This window comes from Tupaia chinensis, unplaced genomic scaffold (assembly GCF_000334495.1).
Source record: "Tupaia chinensis unplaced genomic scaffold, TupChi_1.0 Scaffold000438_1, whole genome shotgun sequence".
Taxonomy (NCBI): domain Eukaryota; kingdom Metazoa; phylum Chordata; class Mammalia; order Scandentia; family Tupaiidae; genus Tupaia; species Tupaia belangeri.
In genome coordinates, this window is record NW_006159943.1 from 155,029 (window position 1) to 167,694 (window position 12,666).

General features: G+C 44.5%; 1 protein-coding gene across 1 annotated transcript; it reads right to left on the bottom strand.

Annotated features, from left to right (window-relative positions):
* Positions 1-3,430: 3,430 nt before the first annotated feature.
* On the bottom strand, positions 3,431-12,525 carry RIT1 (Ras like without CAAX 1). The gene is made up of 5 exons (XM_006155160.2): positions 12,480-12,525; positions 12,307-12,363; positions 7,256-7,329; positions 6,843-7,034; positions 3,431-5,061 (listed from the first exon to the last, which is right to left on the bottom strand). Exons 1-5 carry the CDS (start codon positions 12,508-12,510, stop codon positions 4,831-4,833), a joined length of 585 nt encoding a protein of 194 aa, XP_006155222.1. The 5' UTR covers positions 12,511-12,525; the 3' UTR covers positions 3,431-4,830.
* Positions 12,526-12,666: the final 141 nt, after the last annotated feature.

A 12,666-nucleotide genomic window follows, 5' to 3' on the forward strand; every position in this document is an offset into this window, starting at 1 on the left:
GAGAATGGAGGAGAAGGGATTGTGGCGTGGCCATCCCCCCGGGTGGTGATTTCTCACTTTCTGTCTCTCTGTCTATCTTTGTCTTTCTGGCAAGCGCAAACGCCCTATAGCAAAAACCTCTCAAAAAACAAACAAACAAATAAACAAAAATTAAATTAAGGGATCAGCAGGTGGTGTGGTGGTGGTAAGGCACTGGACATTCCCACATGGCTGACCATGGTTCAAGTCCCAGAATTGGTAGCTTGCTTTCTCACTTTCCCACTCTATGTCTCTCTCAGTCAAATTAAAGAAAATAATAATAAATGAGTATATAAAATTAAATAAATAATTCTTTTAAAAAGTTAAATGCTAAAAAAACCCAAAATACAGAAACCCATGCTGGGCACCTGTGTGTGCATGCCCAAAGTCCTGAGGAGAGTGGAGGGGAAGGGATTATGGCGTGGCCATCCCCTGTGGTGGCTGATTTCTTGCTTTCTGTCTCTCTGGCAAGAACACATGCCCTATAACAAAACTCTCTTTTTCTGGAGATGTTTTTTTTTGCTATAGGGTGTGTGCTTACCAGAAAGACAGAGACAGAGAGAGAGAAAACGAGAAATTGCTCCCCCCCTGGGGGGATGACCACACTGCAATCCCTTTTCCATTCTCCTCTCCAGATCTTGGGCATGCGCGCACACACGACCAACATGAGTTTTAAGCCACTGGGTCTGGGACTTGAACTGCAGTCGACTACATGGGAGTCCAGCGACATAGCCATTATGCAAACTGCTGGTCCTCTCTCTCTCTTTTTAAAAATTACTTATTTAATTTTATTTATTATCATTTTTCAGTTTGACCAGAGACACACAGAGAGAGAAAGCGAATGAGAAAGCAAGTCTCCAGGTCCAGGACTCAAACCACGGTCAGCCATATAGGAGTCCAGCACCTTTACCACCATGCCACATGCAACCCCCGAAGGTGAATCTCAAAAAGAACAATCTGGGGGGAAAAAGGTTCCATGGATCGGTGTCCAGGCACTCAAGAAGGGCTTCCAGGAGTGGCACTCTCCTCCCACCTTGCCTCACCTCACATCAGGCCCAACACTATGGGGTGGGGGTGGGGGGATCGCAAGACAGAGAGAGATAGAGAGACAGAAAGCGAGAAATCACTCCCCAGGAGGGATGGCCATGCCTCAATCCCTTCTCCTCCGTTCTCCTCTTGGGATCTTGGGCACGCACGTACACGCGCCCGGCGTGAGTTTAAGCCACCGTGTCTAGGATTCAAACTGCGGTCGACTACATGGGAGTCCAGCAACATAGCCATTACGCTAACTGCTGGTCCCATTAAATAATTCTTTAAAAAAAAAATTGGGGGCCAGCAAGTGGCATGGTGGTTGGGGTGCCGGACTCCCATATGGTAGATATCTCTCTCTCTCTCTCTCTCTATCTCTATCTCTCTCTCTATCTCTTTCTTTCTCACATTCTCTCTCATCTCTCTCTGGTGAGCACATATGCCTTACGGCAAATTTAAAAAATAATGATGGTTATAAATAAAATTAAATAAATAATTTTTTAGAATTATTTATTTAAATTTTTAAAATGTATTTCTTCATTTATTTTCATTTGATCAGAGAGAGATGGGGATGGGACAGAGAAAGCAAGCCATCAGGTCTGGGACTCGAGCCATGGTCAGCCATGTGGGACTGTCCAGCACCTTAACTACCACACTACCTGCCGGCACCAACAAATAATCCTTTAAAAAACGAATTCTGCCACAGGACACCGTGCTCAGCAGAGAAAGAGGAGACAGTGAGAAATCACTCCTGTGGGGCATGGTCTCGCCATGTTCCTCCATTTTTCCTTCCTGTGGGATCCGGGCACACATACACACGACTGGAATGTTTTTCTCTCTGGCAAGTGCATGCACCGTAAAAAAAAAAAGCTAAAAACAAAGAACTAGTAATGAGAAAAAAGTCAGAAATTATAGCTCTTCAAGGCTCCTAATATCGGCCATGGGCCATACTAATTTCTCCCTTGTCTGAATTTCTGTAACACTGTCAGTTTGAAGTACATAACCTACAATTTGAGAATGCTCTCTAGGGCCAACTGATGGCATGGTGGTTAAGGCAGTTGGATCCCACATGGATGACTGTGTGGTTTAGTTACAGACCTGGTGGTTTGAAAAACACACCGGGGGACCAGCAGTTAGTACAATGGCTATGTCACTGGACTCCCATGTAGTTGACTGAGGTTCGAGTCCTGGACCCGGTGGCTTAAACTCACACGGGGTGCATGTGCATGCCTGCCCAAGACCCCGAGAGGAGAATGAAGAAGAGATTGCAGCGTGGCCATCCCCCCTGGGGGGGTGATTTCTCACTTTCTGTCTTTCTGGCAAGTGCACGTGCCCTATAGCAAAAAACTCTCCAAAAAAAGAAAACACACACACACACACACACACACACACACACACATACACCGGGAATGTAATCCCAAGAGGAGAATGGAGGAGAAGGGATTGTGGCGTGGCCATCCCCCCCTGGGGGGTGATTTCTCGCTTTCTGTCTCTCTGTCTCTCTCTGTCTGTCTGGCAAGTACATATCCTCTACAGCAAAACTAAAAGAAAAAAAAAAAAAAAAAAGCTCTAGTTTTGTATGTAAATTTTATCTAAATTCCAGAACAGGGATATTTTATATTCACTGAATATTCACACTGCAAAAACAGTGCTTAGGGACCAGCAGGTGGTATGATGGTTCAGGCACTGGATACCCACATAGCCAACCACAATTTGAGTTCTGGATCCAGTGACTTGAAAAATCATGCTGGGCAGGGACCAGCAGTTAGCGTAATGGCTATGTCGCTGGACTCCCACGTAGTCGACCGCAGTTTGAGTCCCGGACCCGGTGGCTAAAAATCATGCTGGGCACATGTGCAGGCATTCCCAAAACCCCACGAGGAGAATGGAGAAGGGACTGCGGCATGGCCATCCCCCCATGGAGCAATTTCCCATTTTCCCTCATTCCGCCTCGCTCTGGTAGCACACATGCCTTATGGCAAAAACCTAAAAATCAAGAGTGTTTAGTACACAGAAGAGATGTATAAATATTTCTGTCTTCCTTCCTTCCCTTTTTTTTTTTTTTGAGAGGTTTTTGCTATTGGGCATGTGCGCTTGCCAGAAAGACAGAGAGAGGCAGAGAGACAGAAAGCGAGAAATCACCCCCAGGAGGGATGGCTATGCCACAATCCCTTCTCCTCCATTCTCCTCTCGGGATCTTGGGCACGCACACACATGCACCTAGTGTGAGTTGAAGCCACCAGGTCCAGGACTTGACCCGCAGTAGACTATGTGGGAGTCCAGCGACATAGCCATTACATCAACTGTTGGTCCCTGCTATTTACTTTCTAAGATATACTGCACAAAAGTCATCTTCTTAAGATTTTAAAATGGACACAAAAACTGCTTTAGTAACATTTAATATTCAATCCATGATGAATTACTTTTAGCACTTTGCATTTACTCTCCATATGTAACAAGTTCAGATACCAAAATAATCCCGCTCCTCAGAGACTTTATGAGCAATATTTAAAGCTGTTTCTTCTTAGGGCTACAGTTTTTCACCTATGCACAGGAGCGAAGTGGTATTCTCTTAGGTTAAACTTCGTTAAGGCTCAGATGACCCTGAGGTGAACTTAGCCAAGTCCTCATAAAGGAACCTTTAGATGAGAGACTGAACATTTGTGAATTTTAAAGCTTCAAGATGGACACATTAAATAGAAATACCATGGGCTTCCTCAGAGCACCGAGGTGAGTGACTGTCAACACCGAAGAGGCACATACACAATTTTACTCCAACTCCTCATGTCTCTTCCATATTGAAAATGCACTCACTCTGATGAAGGGCCTAAAAACAACCTGCCAGGCCTGGTTCTTCTGAAGAGCACACGAGAGGGAAGCGAAAGCACTAAGAAGCAATGAACTAAGTGTGTTAGCGTGTGCCGAAAGTAACCTGTACAAGGCAATGGCTGTCCCAGCCAACGATTCAGGAGAACTGAGTCTGGCGATCTAGAAATGGTTTCCGAGTGTTTACCTCTGAAGGTGAGGAAGGGCCATCGCGTATGAGGAAGAGCAAGTGACTGTCCTAGGAGACATCTTAACTGCGTTCCACACGCCTGTGTCTGTCCCCCCATCCCGGCGCGCTGGAGCCTAATGAGCCCTTCTGAGAAGGCCAGCTCACCCCGGGAATAAGGCTACCATCCTGCCTATTATGGCCTTGCAAACATATGGCCTGATATCCCCAAATGTCATCCTCCTGTAACTGCCGCAGAAGTCAGCTCGGCAGCTCCCTGCGGAACTTTAGCGCTGATCTCTTCATGCGGATGTCCCCGTATGAGTCTTCTTCTGCCTCCAAAAAGCAGTGTCAACGGAAGAGACTGGAGTCCTTTCTGGGGACAGTCCTAGAAAACTGAAGTTGAGAGAGATTGTAGAGTACACGGCAAAAAAAAAAAAAAATTCTCTTGTGAACCTAGTTGAACACACATGGTATACATCGTCTCCCGGATATAAATAATTTACATGAATTCATTAATGTCAGCAACAGGACCGAAACATTGGTAGATCAGATTCTAATGTGACGATTTAAAAGCAGACAGTGTCCCACCAGGTTAAGAAATCAGAATTAACAGACAGCACTTCAAATACCACATCAGCGAAATCTCCTAGTAGGCATGTCCCCCATCAGTTACTTTAGCAGAACGGTCATTACAGGAGAAAGAGCGAGCACCGTGCTCGGTACTGCAGCTTACTGGACTGCTCTGATGAAGCAGCGCAGTTCACAGATAAACGCTTCCCGTTTCCCCTTCAAGTTACTGAATCTTTCTTCCTCCGGAATGGTGATTTGAGCCTCTTCCATACACTGTTTTTGGGCTTAGATTTCTTTTCCATGGCCAGCACTGCCTCCTTTTCCTTTCTCCGGATCTCCCGTACGAGGGCGTGGAAAACGTCATCGATGTAGTAGCGGTATGCAGCGGATGTCTCAAAAAAGGGACAGCTGAACTCTCGGGCCAGAGCTGACCCTTCTTCCTTGGTGACCTTTAAAGGCAAAACCGTGAGTAAACTGATACTGGCAACAGCGGGCAATCACAACTTTCCAAAAGCGCATGGGTTACTTCAACAGGGGAGAGAATGCTCCGACTCTGGAGGTATTCAGTGCAATGATTTTTGTAATTGTGGGAGGCTGGATTACACGATTTTTAAGGTTTCTCCTGCCCTCAACGCAATTCTATTTCTAATCTTGTCATTTTTTAACTGCCAGTGGATACATGTACTCACAGAGAGAGAGAGTAAACACCCCCCCAACGGGGCGTGGTTACACTGCAATCTCTTTTCCTCCATTACTCCATTCCAACAGGATCTTGATCACATGTAAGCACACATACACCCAGAATGTTTCCAAAGCCACCCGTATGTGAACCACAGTTGGCCATGCGGGATCTGGCATTCCATACATAACATTAACTGATATGCCATGGGGTGGGTCCCTCTAATCTATTTTTTTTAAACCTAGAGGTTTTTGCCTTAGGGCATGTGTGCTTGCCAGAGAGAAGGAGACAGAGACAGTAAGAGGGAAATTGAGAAATCATTCCCTTAGGGGTATGGCCATGCCTCAATCCCTTCTCTCAGGATCCTGGGTATGAATATACATGTACTTGGCATGTGTTTCAAGCCACTGGGTCCAAGATTCGAACCATGGTTGGCCGTGTGAGAGTCCAACGCTATAACCACTGTATCATCTGCTGGCCCCACTTCTAATCTATTTCTGAAATAACTTGTTTTTGGAGAGGTTTTTGTTATAGGGTGCATGTACTCGCCAGAGAGAGAGAGAGACAGAGAGACAGAAAATGAGAAATCCCCCCCCCAGGGAGAATGGCTACACTGCAATCCCTTCTCCATTCTCTTCTCGGGATCTTTGGCACACATGCACACACACCCAGCGTGAGTTTAAGCCACTGGGTCTGGGACTCGAACCGTGGTTGACTACATGGGAGTCCAGCGACATAGCCATTACGCCATCTCTAGTCCCTTGAGATAACTTTAAAGAATTGAGAATAATTTTCAAATATTCCATTTAATTTCCTTCCTATTTTTCATTCTAAGAAAGGAAAAAAATATTTAAACATCACTGCTAACTTATTCTAAAATACCCCTCAATTTCTCTTAATCTCCCCTTTCTAATATCAAACCTCACCATAAGGAAGTAGACCTTGAAAGTCTGACCTAACTTCTTCCTGTTGTAACATAATTATTTCTGAGATTTTACAAAATGAACATTCTAGAACCCTTCACTTAATGGGTGTTCTTTCTTTCTTTTTTTTTCCTAGAGGGTATATGTACTCTCCAGAGACAGACAGACAGACAGACACACACACACACATACAAACACACACAGAGGGAGAGGAGAAAGCATTCCCTGGGGACTGGTCACACTGCAATCCCTTCTCTATCTTTTCCTCCTTTCAGGATTTTAGGCACACACGCACATGTGCCCCACGTGTTTCTCGAGCTGCCGGGTCCGGACTCAACTGTGCGGGTGGCTATGTGGGGCCTGGCTGCCTTAACCACCAGGCATGGACTGGCCCGATGGGTGTTCTGTATGTCATCTGATTACAATCCTGTGACTCCTGTCCTATTAACTGATTCCTAAGGTCCAGATTTTATCCAAAAGAATAACAAATTCGTAGATATAGGAAAATACTCAAGGTTAGAGAAAAGTCAGTTTTGATTTTCTAACTTAAGGCAACAGAATCTGTAAACCAAGAAACAAAGATGACTCATCCCAAAAGATCAGAGAGCGCTTTCTTCTCTACCCTCACCTGTCTTAGCTGTTTTAGGTCGGACTTGTTTCCCACAAGAACCACAGGTGTATCGTCGGTACGTCGAACTCGGTAAATAAGCTGCTTAAACTCTCGAACTTCATGGAAGCTTCGACGGTCCGTGATGGAATAACAGATAATAAATCCTTCTCCTGCCCTCATGTACTGATCCCTCATGGCTGTAAACTCGGCCTAGAGAGGAAGAAGGATCGCTCAGGTATCGATGCACGCGAGAACCACACACATTCGCTATTCACTTCAGGTTAAAGAACAGTTAGGTCGATTACCTGCTATCCTGAGGCAGAGTGCGTGAAAAATTAAAAGAGAGAAACTAGTGCCCTTCTCTGCGGACGCTCTCCCCTCCCTTACCGAGAGTGACACAGCCCTCCCTTAGCCATGCTGGGACGTAATACCTGTCCAGCTGTATCCAAAATGTCCAGATTGGCAGGCTCATCGTCGATACGAATCCGGATTTTATAAGCATCTTCTACAGGAGAGAAGAAATGTGTACTTGTACTATAACCCCATAAATGCAGGGAAAAATATTTTAAAATGCACTTCATGGAGGAGGAGTTTCCACACGTCCTCAGGAAGCATGGTAAGTTTATTGAGCTATGTAAACCGGGCCTTCGAATAAGGTTACTTGTTTTCTTCCACGTTTACTAACCTCCTAAGTTTATAAGACTTCAGCTATAATTCTAAGCTATAAAGGATTTTGCAAGAATGTCTTTTAAAAAAAAAAGTTAACTCAGAAAAATACCATTACCATTTATTAAATGGTTATTACATGCCAGGTATTAGACTAAGTAATTTATATATTAGGTTGTTGGAAAAGTCATGAGGTATTTTTCTGCATCATTACTTTTCTGATAACCCAATACATCAACTTGTTTAACAGTCACAATTATCCAATGTAGTAGGTATTATCACCTCTATTTTACAGAGAGAGAAAAAAAAGGTTTTTGGTAATTATTCATTTAATTTTATTATTATTATTATTGTTCTTCGATTTGACCAGGGAGAAACAGAGAGAGAGAGAGAGAAAAAAAAGAGAGAGAGAGAGAGAGAGAGAAAGCCACCAGGTCTGGGACTCAGAACATAGTCGGACATGGAGGAGTCCAGCGCCTTAACCACCACGTCACCTGCCAGCCCCCAGATAAAATTAAACTTAGGCTGGCCCCAGAGCTCAGTGGCTGAAGGAGCCAGATCTCACTTGGCCAACTGTAGTTTGAATCTGGGTTCTAGCAGCTTGAAAAACATAATGGGTGTGTGTGTGTGTGTGTGTGTGTGTGTGTGTCCCCCGAATCCTCATGGGACAGAGGCATGGAGGAGAATGGATTGCAGTGTGACCACGCCCCAATGGGGAGTGTTGCTTCTCTCTCTGGCAAGCACACACATCCGCTGACAATTTAAAAAAAAAAAAGCCTATGCACTTAACATATGCTATAGTTCCTCCTATTTTGATATTATAAAAAAGAAAAAATCATAACTAGCTTTATTATTTTCTGAATATCCACACTGTCATAACTTCTCCTTTATCAAAGCAAATTTCTTTGATGATCATTATCATAACAACCTTGGAAAATCCAGAAAAGTTAAAAAGAGAACAACCCCTCTCAATAGCTGTCTCAGAAACAAATGCTGCCTTCATCCTAATATATTTCCGCACCACCTGCTGGCCCAAATATATTTCCTTTTAATATTTTTTCCTGAATTCCTGTTTTTGACTCTCCCTCAAAGATAAATTTCTCAAATGACAGGTCGCGTTAATGAGTTGTGAAATCAACATAATGTATTAGGACAGACCAGCATTAAAATACACAGACAATGGAGCTGAGAGGTGGCATGGTGGTTAAAGGCACTGGACTCCCACATGGCTGATCATGGTTCAAGTCCTGGATCTGGTGGCTTGCTTTTTCACTTTCCCTCTCTCTCTCTCTCTCTCTCTGTTCTTACTGAAAAAAAAAAAAAATAAAGTTAAATAAAATAATTCTTAAAAAAAAAATCAAATATACAGGCAAAATCTTAAATAAAAATAGAGAATACCATTGTGTGCTATATGTAGTGAATTAAATACAATTTCATACTATTTTGATTTCAGTTTCATATACATAAAATGTTTATGTGTAAACATAAAAATATGTGGGTGAGTCTTAAAAAAGGTCATGGAAAATATACATTATAAAAAAATGCACAGATGGGACCAGCAGGTGGCATGGTGGTTAAGGTGCTGGACACTCCCACATGGCTGCCAAAGGTTCAAGTCCTGGACCTGGTGGCTTGCTTTCACACACTCTCTCTCTCTTTCTCTCTGCTACACAAGCAGAGTGTGCGTGTGTGTGTGTGTGTGTGTGTGTGTGTGTGTGTGTGTCTGGTCATCATATTAAAATAAATGAATGAATAAATAAAATTAAATCGAAAAACTAATTCTTTAAAAAAATGCATAGATTTCAAAAATGCTTATACCACAATAAATTCGTTTTTAATTTAGTTTTTCATGAACTTTTGGAAGTCCCCCGGTACACACACGCACATACTTTCACACTTAGATTTGTCCTGTTTACAATGTACAGTTTTTCTTCCTAGAGTCTGAAGCCAAAGTCTGAAACAAAATGTACTACATCGTAAGCTCCTTGAGACACCACACACTTCTGCTTATCACTGTACCCCAAGGCCCACCGCAGTGCTTGACACAAAATAGGAATTCAACAGACATAAGGATTTGCGGCTGAATCACATCATATTGCCAGGAGAGTAACTTATTGGGAAAAGAAAAAACTGATTGAAAAGTAACCCTTGGGGCCAGCGGGTGTTGTGCTGAATGGGGGTCCCCGGACTCCCACATGGCTGGCCACAGTCCTGGCCCTGGAGGCTTGCTTTCTCACTCCCTCCCACTCTTGCTCTGTTCCTCTCTGGTCAAATTTGAATGACGTTAAATAAAATAACTTTTTTTTTTTTTAAAGGAAAGACAGTAGGGGACCAGCAAGTGGTGTGGTGGTTAAGGAGCCAGACACTCCCATATGCCTGACCATGGTTCAAGTCCTGGACCTGGTGACTTGCTTTCTCACTTTCCCTCTCTCTCTGGTCAAATTAAAATAAATAAATACATAAATAAGTAAATAAAATTAAATAATTTTTTTAAAAAATGAAAGACAGTAGCTCTTACATGGGGAAGTGAGTTGACTTTAAAGACAGGAGAAAGCAGGCCAGCCCGTAGCACGAGATTAAGCGCCATACCGGAATGAACTGGATAAACATGGTGGCTGCGGGTGGAATGCTGACCCTGGTGGCTTGGAAAATATACGGGGTTTATGTGCCCACATGCCTAGGATCTGGACGGGAAGAAGGAATGGAGGGAAGGTGACTGCGTGTGGTCAGCGCCCACTGAGCTGGGCGTGCTTCCTCTCTGTCTCTGGCCCATGCACAATGCCTTCTGGCATTTCAAAAAGAAAAGGAAAGAAAGAAAGAGAAAAGAAAGGCAGGAAAAAAATATTTTGGGAGTTCTCAAGTAAATTATCCTAAACCCTAAAGTGGGTTTACTCCTACAACTCCCACTGTAGTCTGGAACCTGAACACGGTTCTAACTTTGATACGGTCCGGGAACAAAGCAGGGACCCGCTCTGTTTCCTGACACCCAGAAGCATCTACTACGAAGTGTCCGCACCCAACCCTGGCCTACCCCAGAACATTCACCAGCTTTGTGGAGGAGGGCGGCAGAGGTCTGGCCCACTGGACATCCTTCCTACACACCTACGATCATGGCCCAAAGTATGTCACTTTCTGAAAATAACAGTAGTACGGCAAACTTCCCGCACCCTCTCCAGCCCCACTCTCATTTTTCTTAATAGAAAAAAAAAATGTGTTTTCTTGTCAGAAGGCACGTGTGCTCACAGAAGAGAAAGACAGAAAGAAAGAGAATGCACCCGCCATGGGGTGTACTCCCAACTTAATTCCTTTTCCTCCATCTCTCCATCCCTTCAGGACTTTGGACACACATGCACATGCATGTGGGGTCTTTTTCAATCCTCCAGGGACGGAATTCAAATTGAAATTGGCCATACGGCTCACCAGAGAGAGACAGAGAGGGAAAGTGAGAAATCGCCCCCACCCAACCAGGGAGAAATGACCACGCTGCAATCCCTTCTCCTCATTTTCCTCCTGGGATATTAGGCACACACGCACACGAAAGCTGCTGGGTCTGAGACTCGAACTGTGTCAGCCACATGGGAGCCCAGCACCTTAGCCACCATGCCACCTGCTGCCCCAGGAATTCAGCATTCTATGTGCAGAGCTTAACCACTGTGCTACAAGCCCACCCCTATTTTTCTCAAACACAAGGACATAACTCTTTACAACCAAAGCCGCTTCCTTATACTTTAGGAATAACAGTAATGATCTTTGGAGAGGACAGCAGTTAAAAATATAAAAAGGAGGGACTAGCAGTTAGCTTAATGGCTGTGTCACTGGACTCCCATGTAGTTGACTGTGGTTCGAGTCCCGGACCCGGTGGCTTAAAATTCACACCGGGCACATGTGCGTGGGTGCCCAAGATCCCAAGAGGAGAATGGAGGAGAAAGGATTGTGGTGTGGCCATCTCCCCTGGGGGGGGCTGATTTCTTGCTTTCTGTCTCTTTGTCTCTGTCTGTCTGTCTGGCGAGTGCACACGCCCTATGGCAAAAAAAAAAAAAAAAAGGAATTAAAAAATATACATATATAAAAAGGAAAAGCAAATCAAATGACTTTTTTACTCTATTAGCATTCTGCCAGCAACACAACTGAGGACTGTGAAAGAGGCCAGCAGGTGGCATGGTGGTTAAAGGCACTGGATCCCACATGGCCAACTGTGGTTAGAGTCCCAGACCTCACAGCTTGCCTTCTCACTTTCCCCCTCTCTCTGGCTAAATTAAATAATAATAGTAAGTAAAGTTAAATAAAAATCATTCTTTTTTAAAAAGAAAGCCATTATTGTACAGTGAGGTCGGGCGTAGGAAAGGAAGCGAGGGCTGCAGCAGGATCGAGGGCTGCAGCAGGATGGTGGCTCTGCAGTCCTGCAGTCCGGGCTACAGAGCTCAGCAGGCTGGCTCTACTTGTTTTTCTGCTTCCTTTTGTGGAAGTTCAAACCAGCTGACTCACAGTTCCAGAGTCAGTCTCCAGTCAGACCCTTAGAGAAGTGACAGCAAGAAAAGGCTTCATTAAGTGGCCTTTAGGCCTTTCCTTTAATGACAATAAAACAAACCAGCCACCAAAAAAACCAGTTGTCTCATTAGGGTTCAACACAAAACAGGCATTAAAGATGACTTATATACATGAAAAATCTTCAGCTGTTTACCAACTGATGATATTCATTTCTAAATAAATCTGAATGAAACTCCAAGGAAACTCAAAATGTAATAGTTAGAAGCAGTTTTTTAAAATGGACATTCCCAGATACTCTCTCGGGATGTTCAGCACTTGGAAGGCTTACCGATGGTGGGGTCGTGGTCTTCCGGGAATCGGTGGCTGATGAACTGCATGGTCATGGCTTCAGAACAAGAAATGGACGTTAGAGTCCTCTCCGTACTAGCAGCACCCCACCTGGGCGGGCGCAGGTCGCCGGCTCTCCACCCTTCCTCCCATGCATGGGGAGGTCGCACCTACCGCTCTTGCCCACTCCGCCGGCCCCCAGCATCACCAGCTTGTACGGGGTTCCCACTCACTTATTCCAAAAAGAAAAAGACATCTAGGATTGCTTTCGGACTGGGGTATGGGCACAGTCCCGAGAAGGCTGAGGCGTGGGGACCAAAGGGACACTGCCCCTTAGGCCGCAGGGGCCGCTCCCCGCGGC

Coding starts and splice junctions, on each gene's coding strand:
- RIT1 (XM_006155160.2), bottom strand. CDS start 12,510: ATGCTGGGGGCCGGCGGAGTGGGCAAGAGCG. Junction 12,364..12,479: donor CGGCGGAGTGGGCAAGAGCG/GTAGGTGCGACC, acceptor CTTGTTCTGAAG/CCATGACCATGCAGTTCATC. Junction 5,062..6,842: donor ACCTAAAACAGCTAAGACAG/GTGAGGGTAGAG, acceptor TTGCCTTTAAAG/GTCACCAAGGAAGAAGGGTC.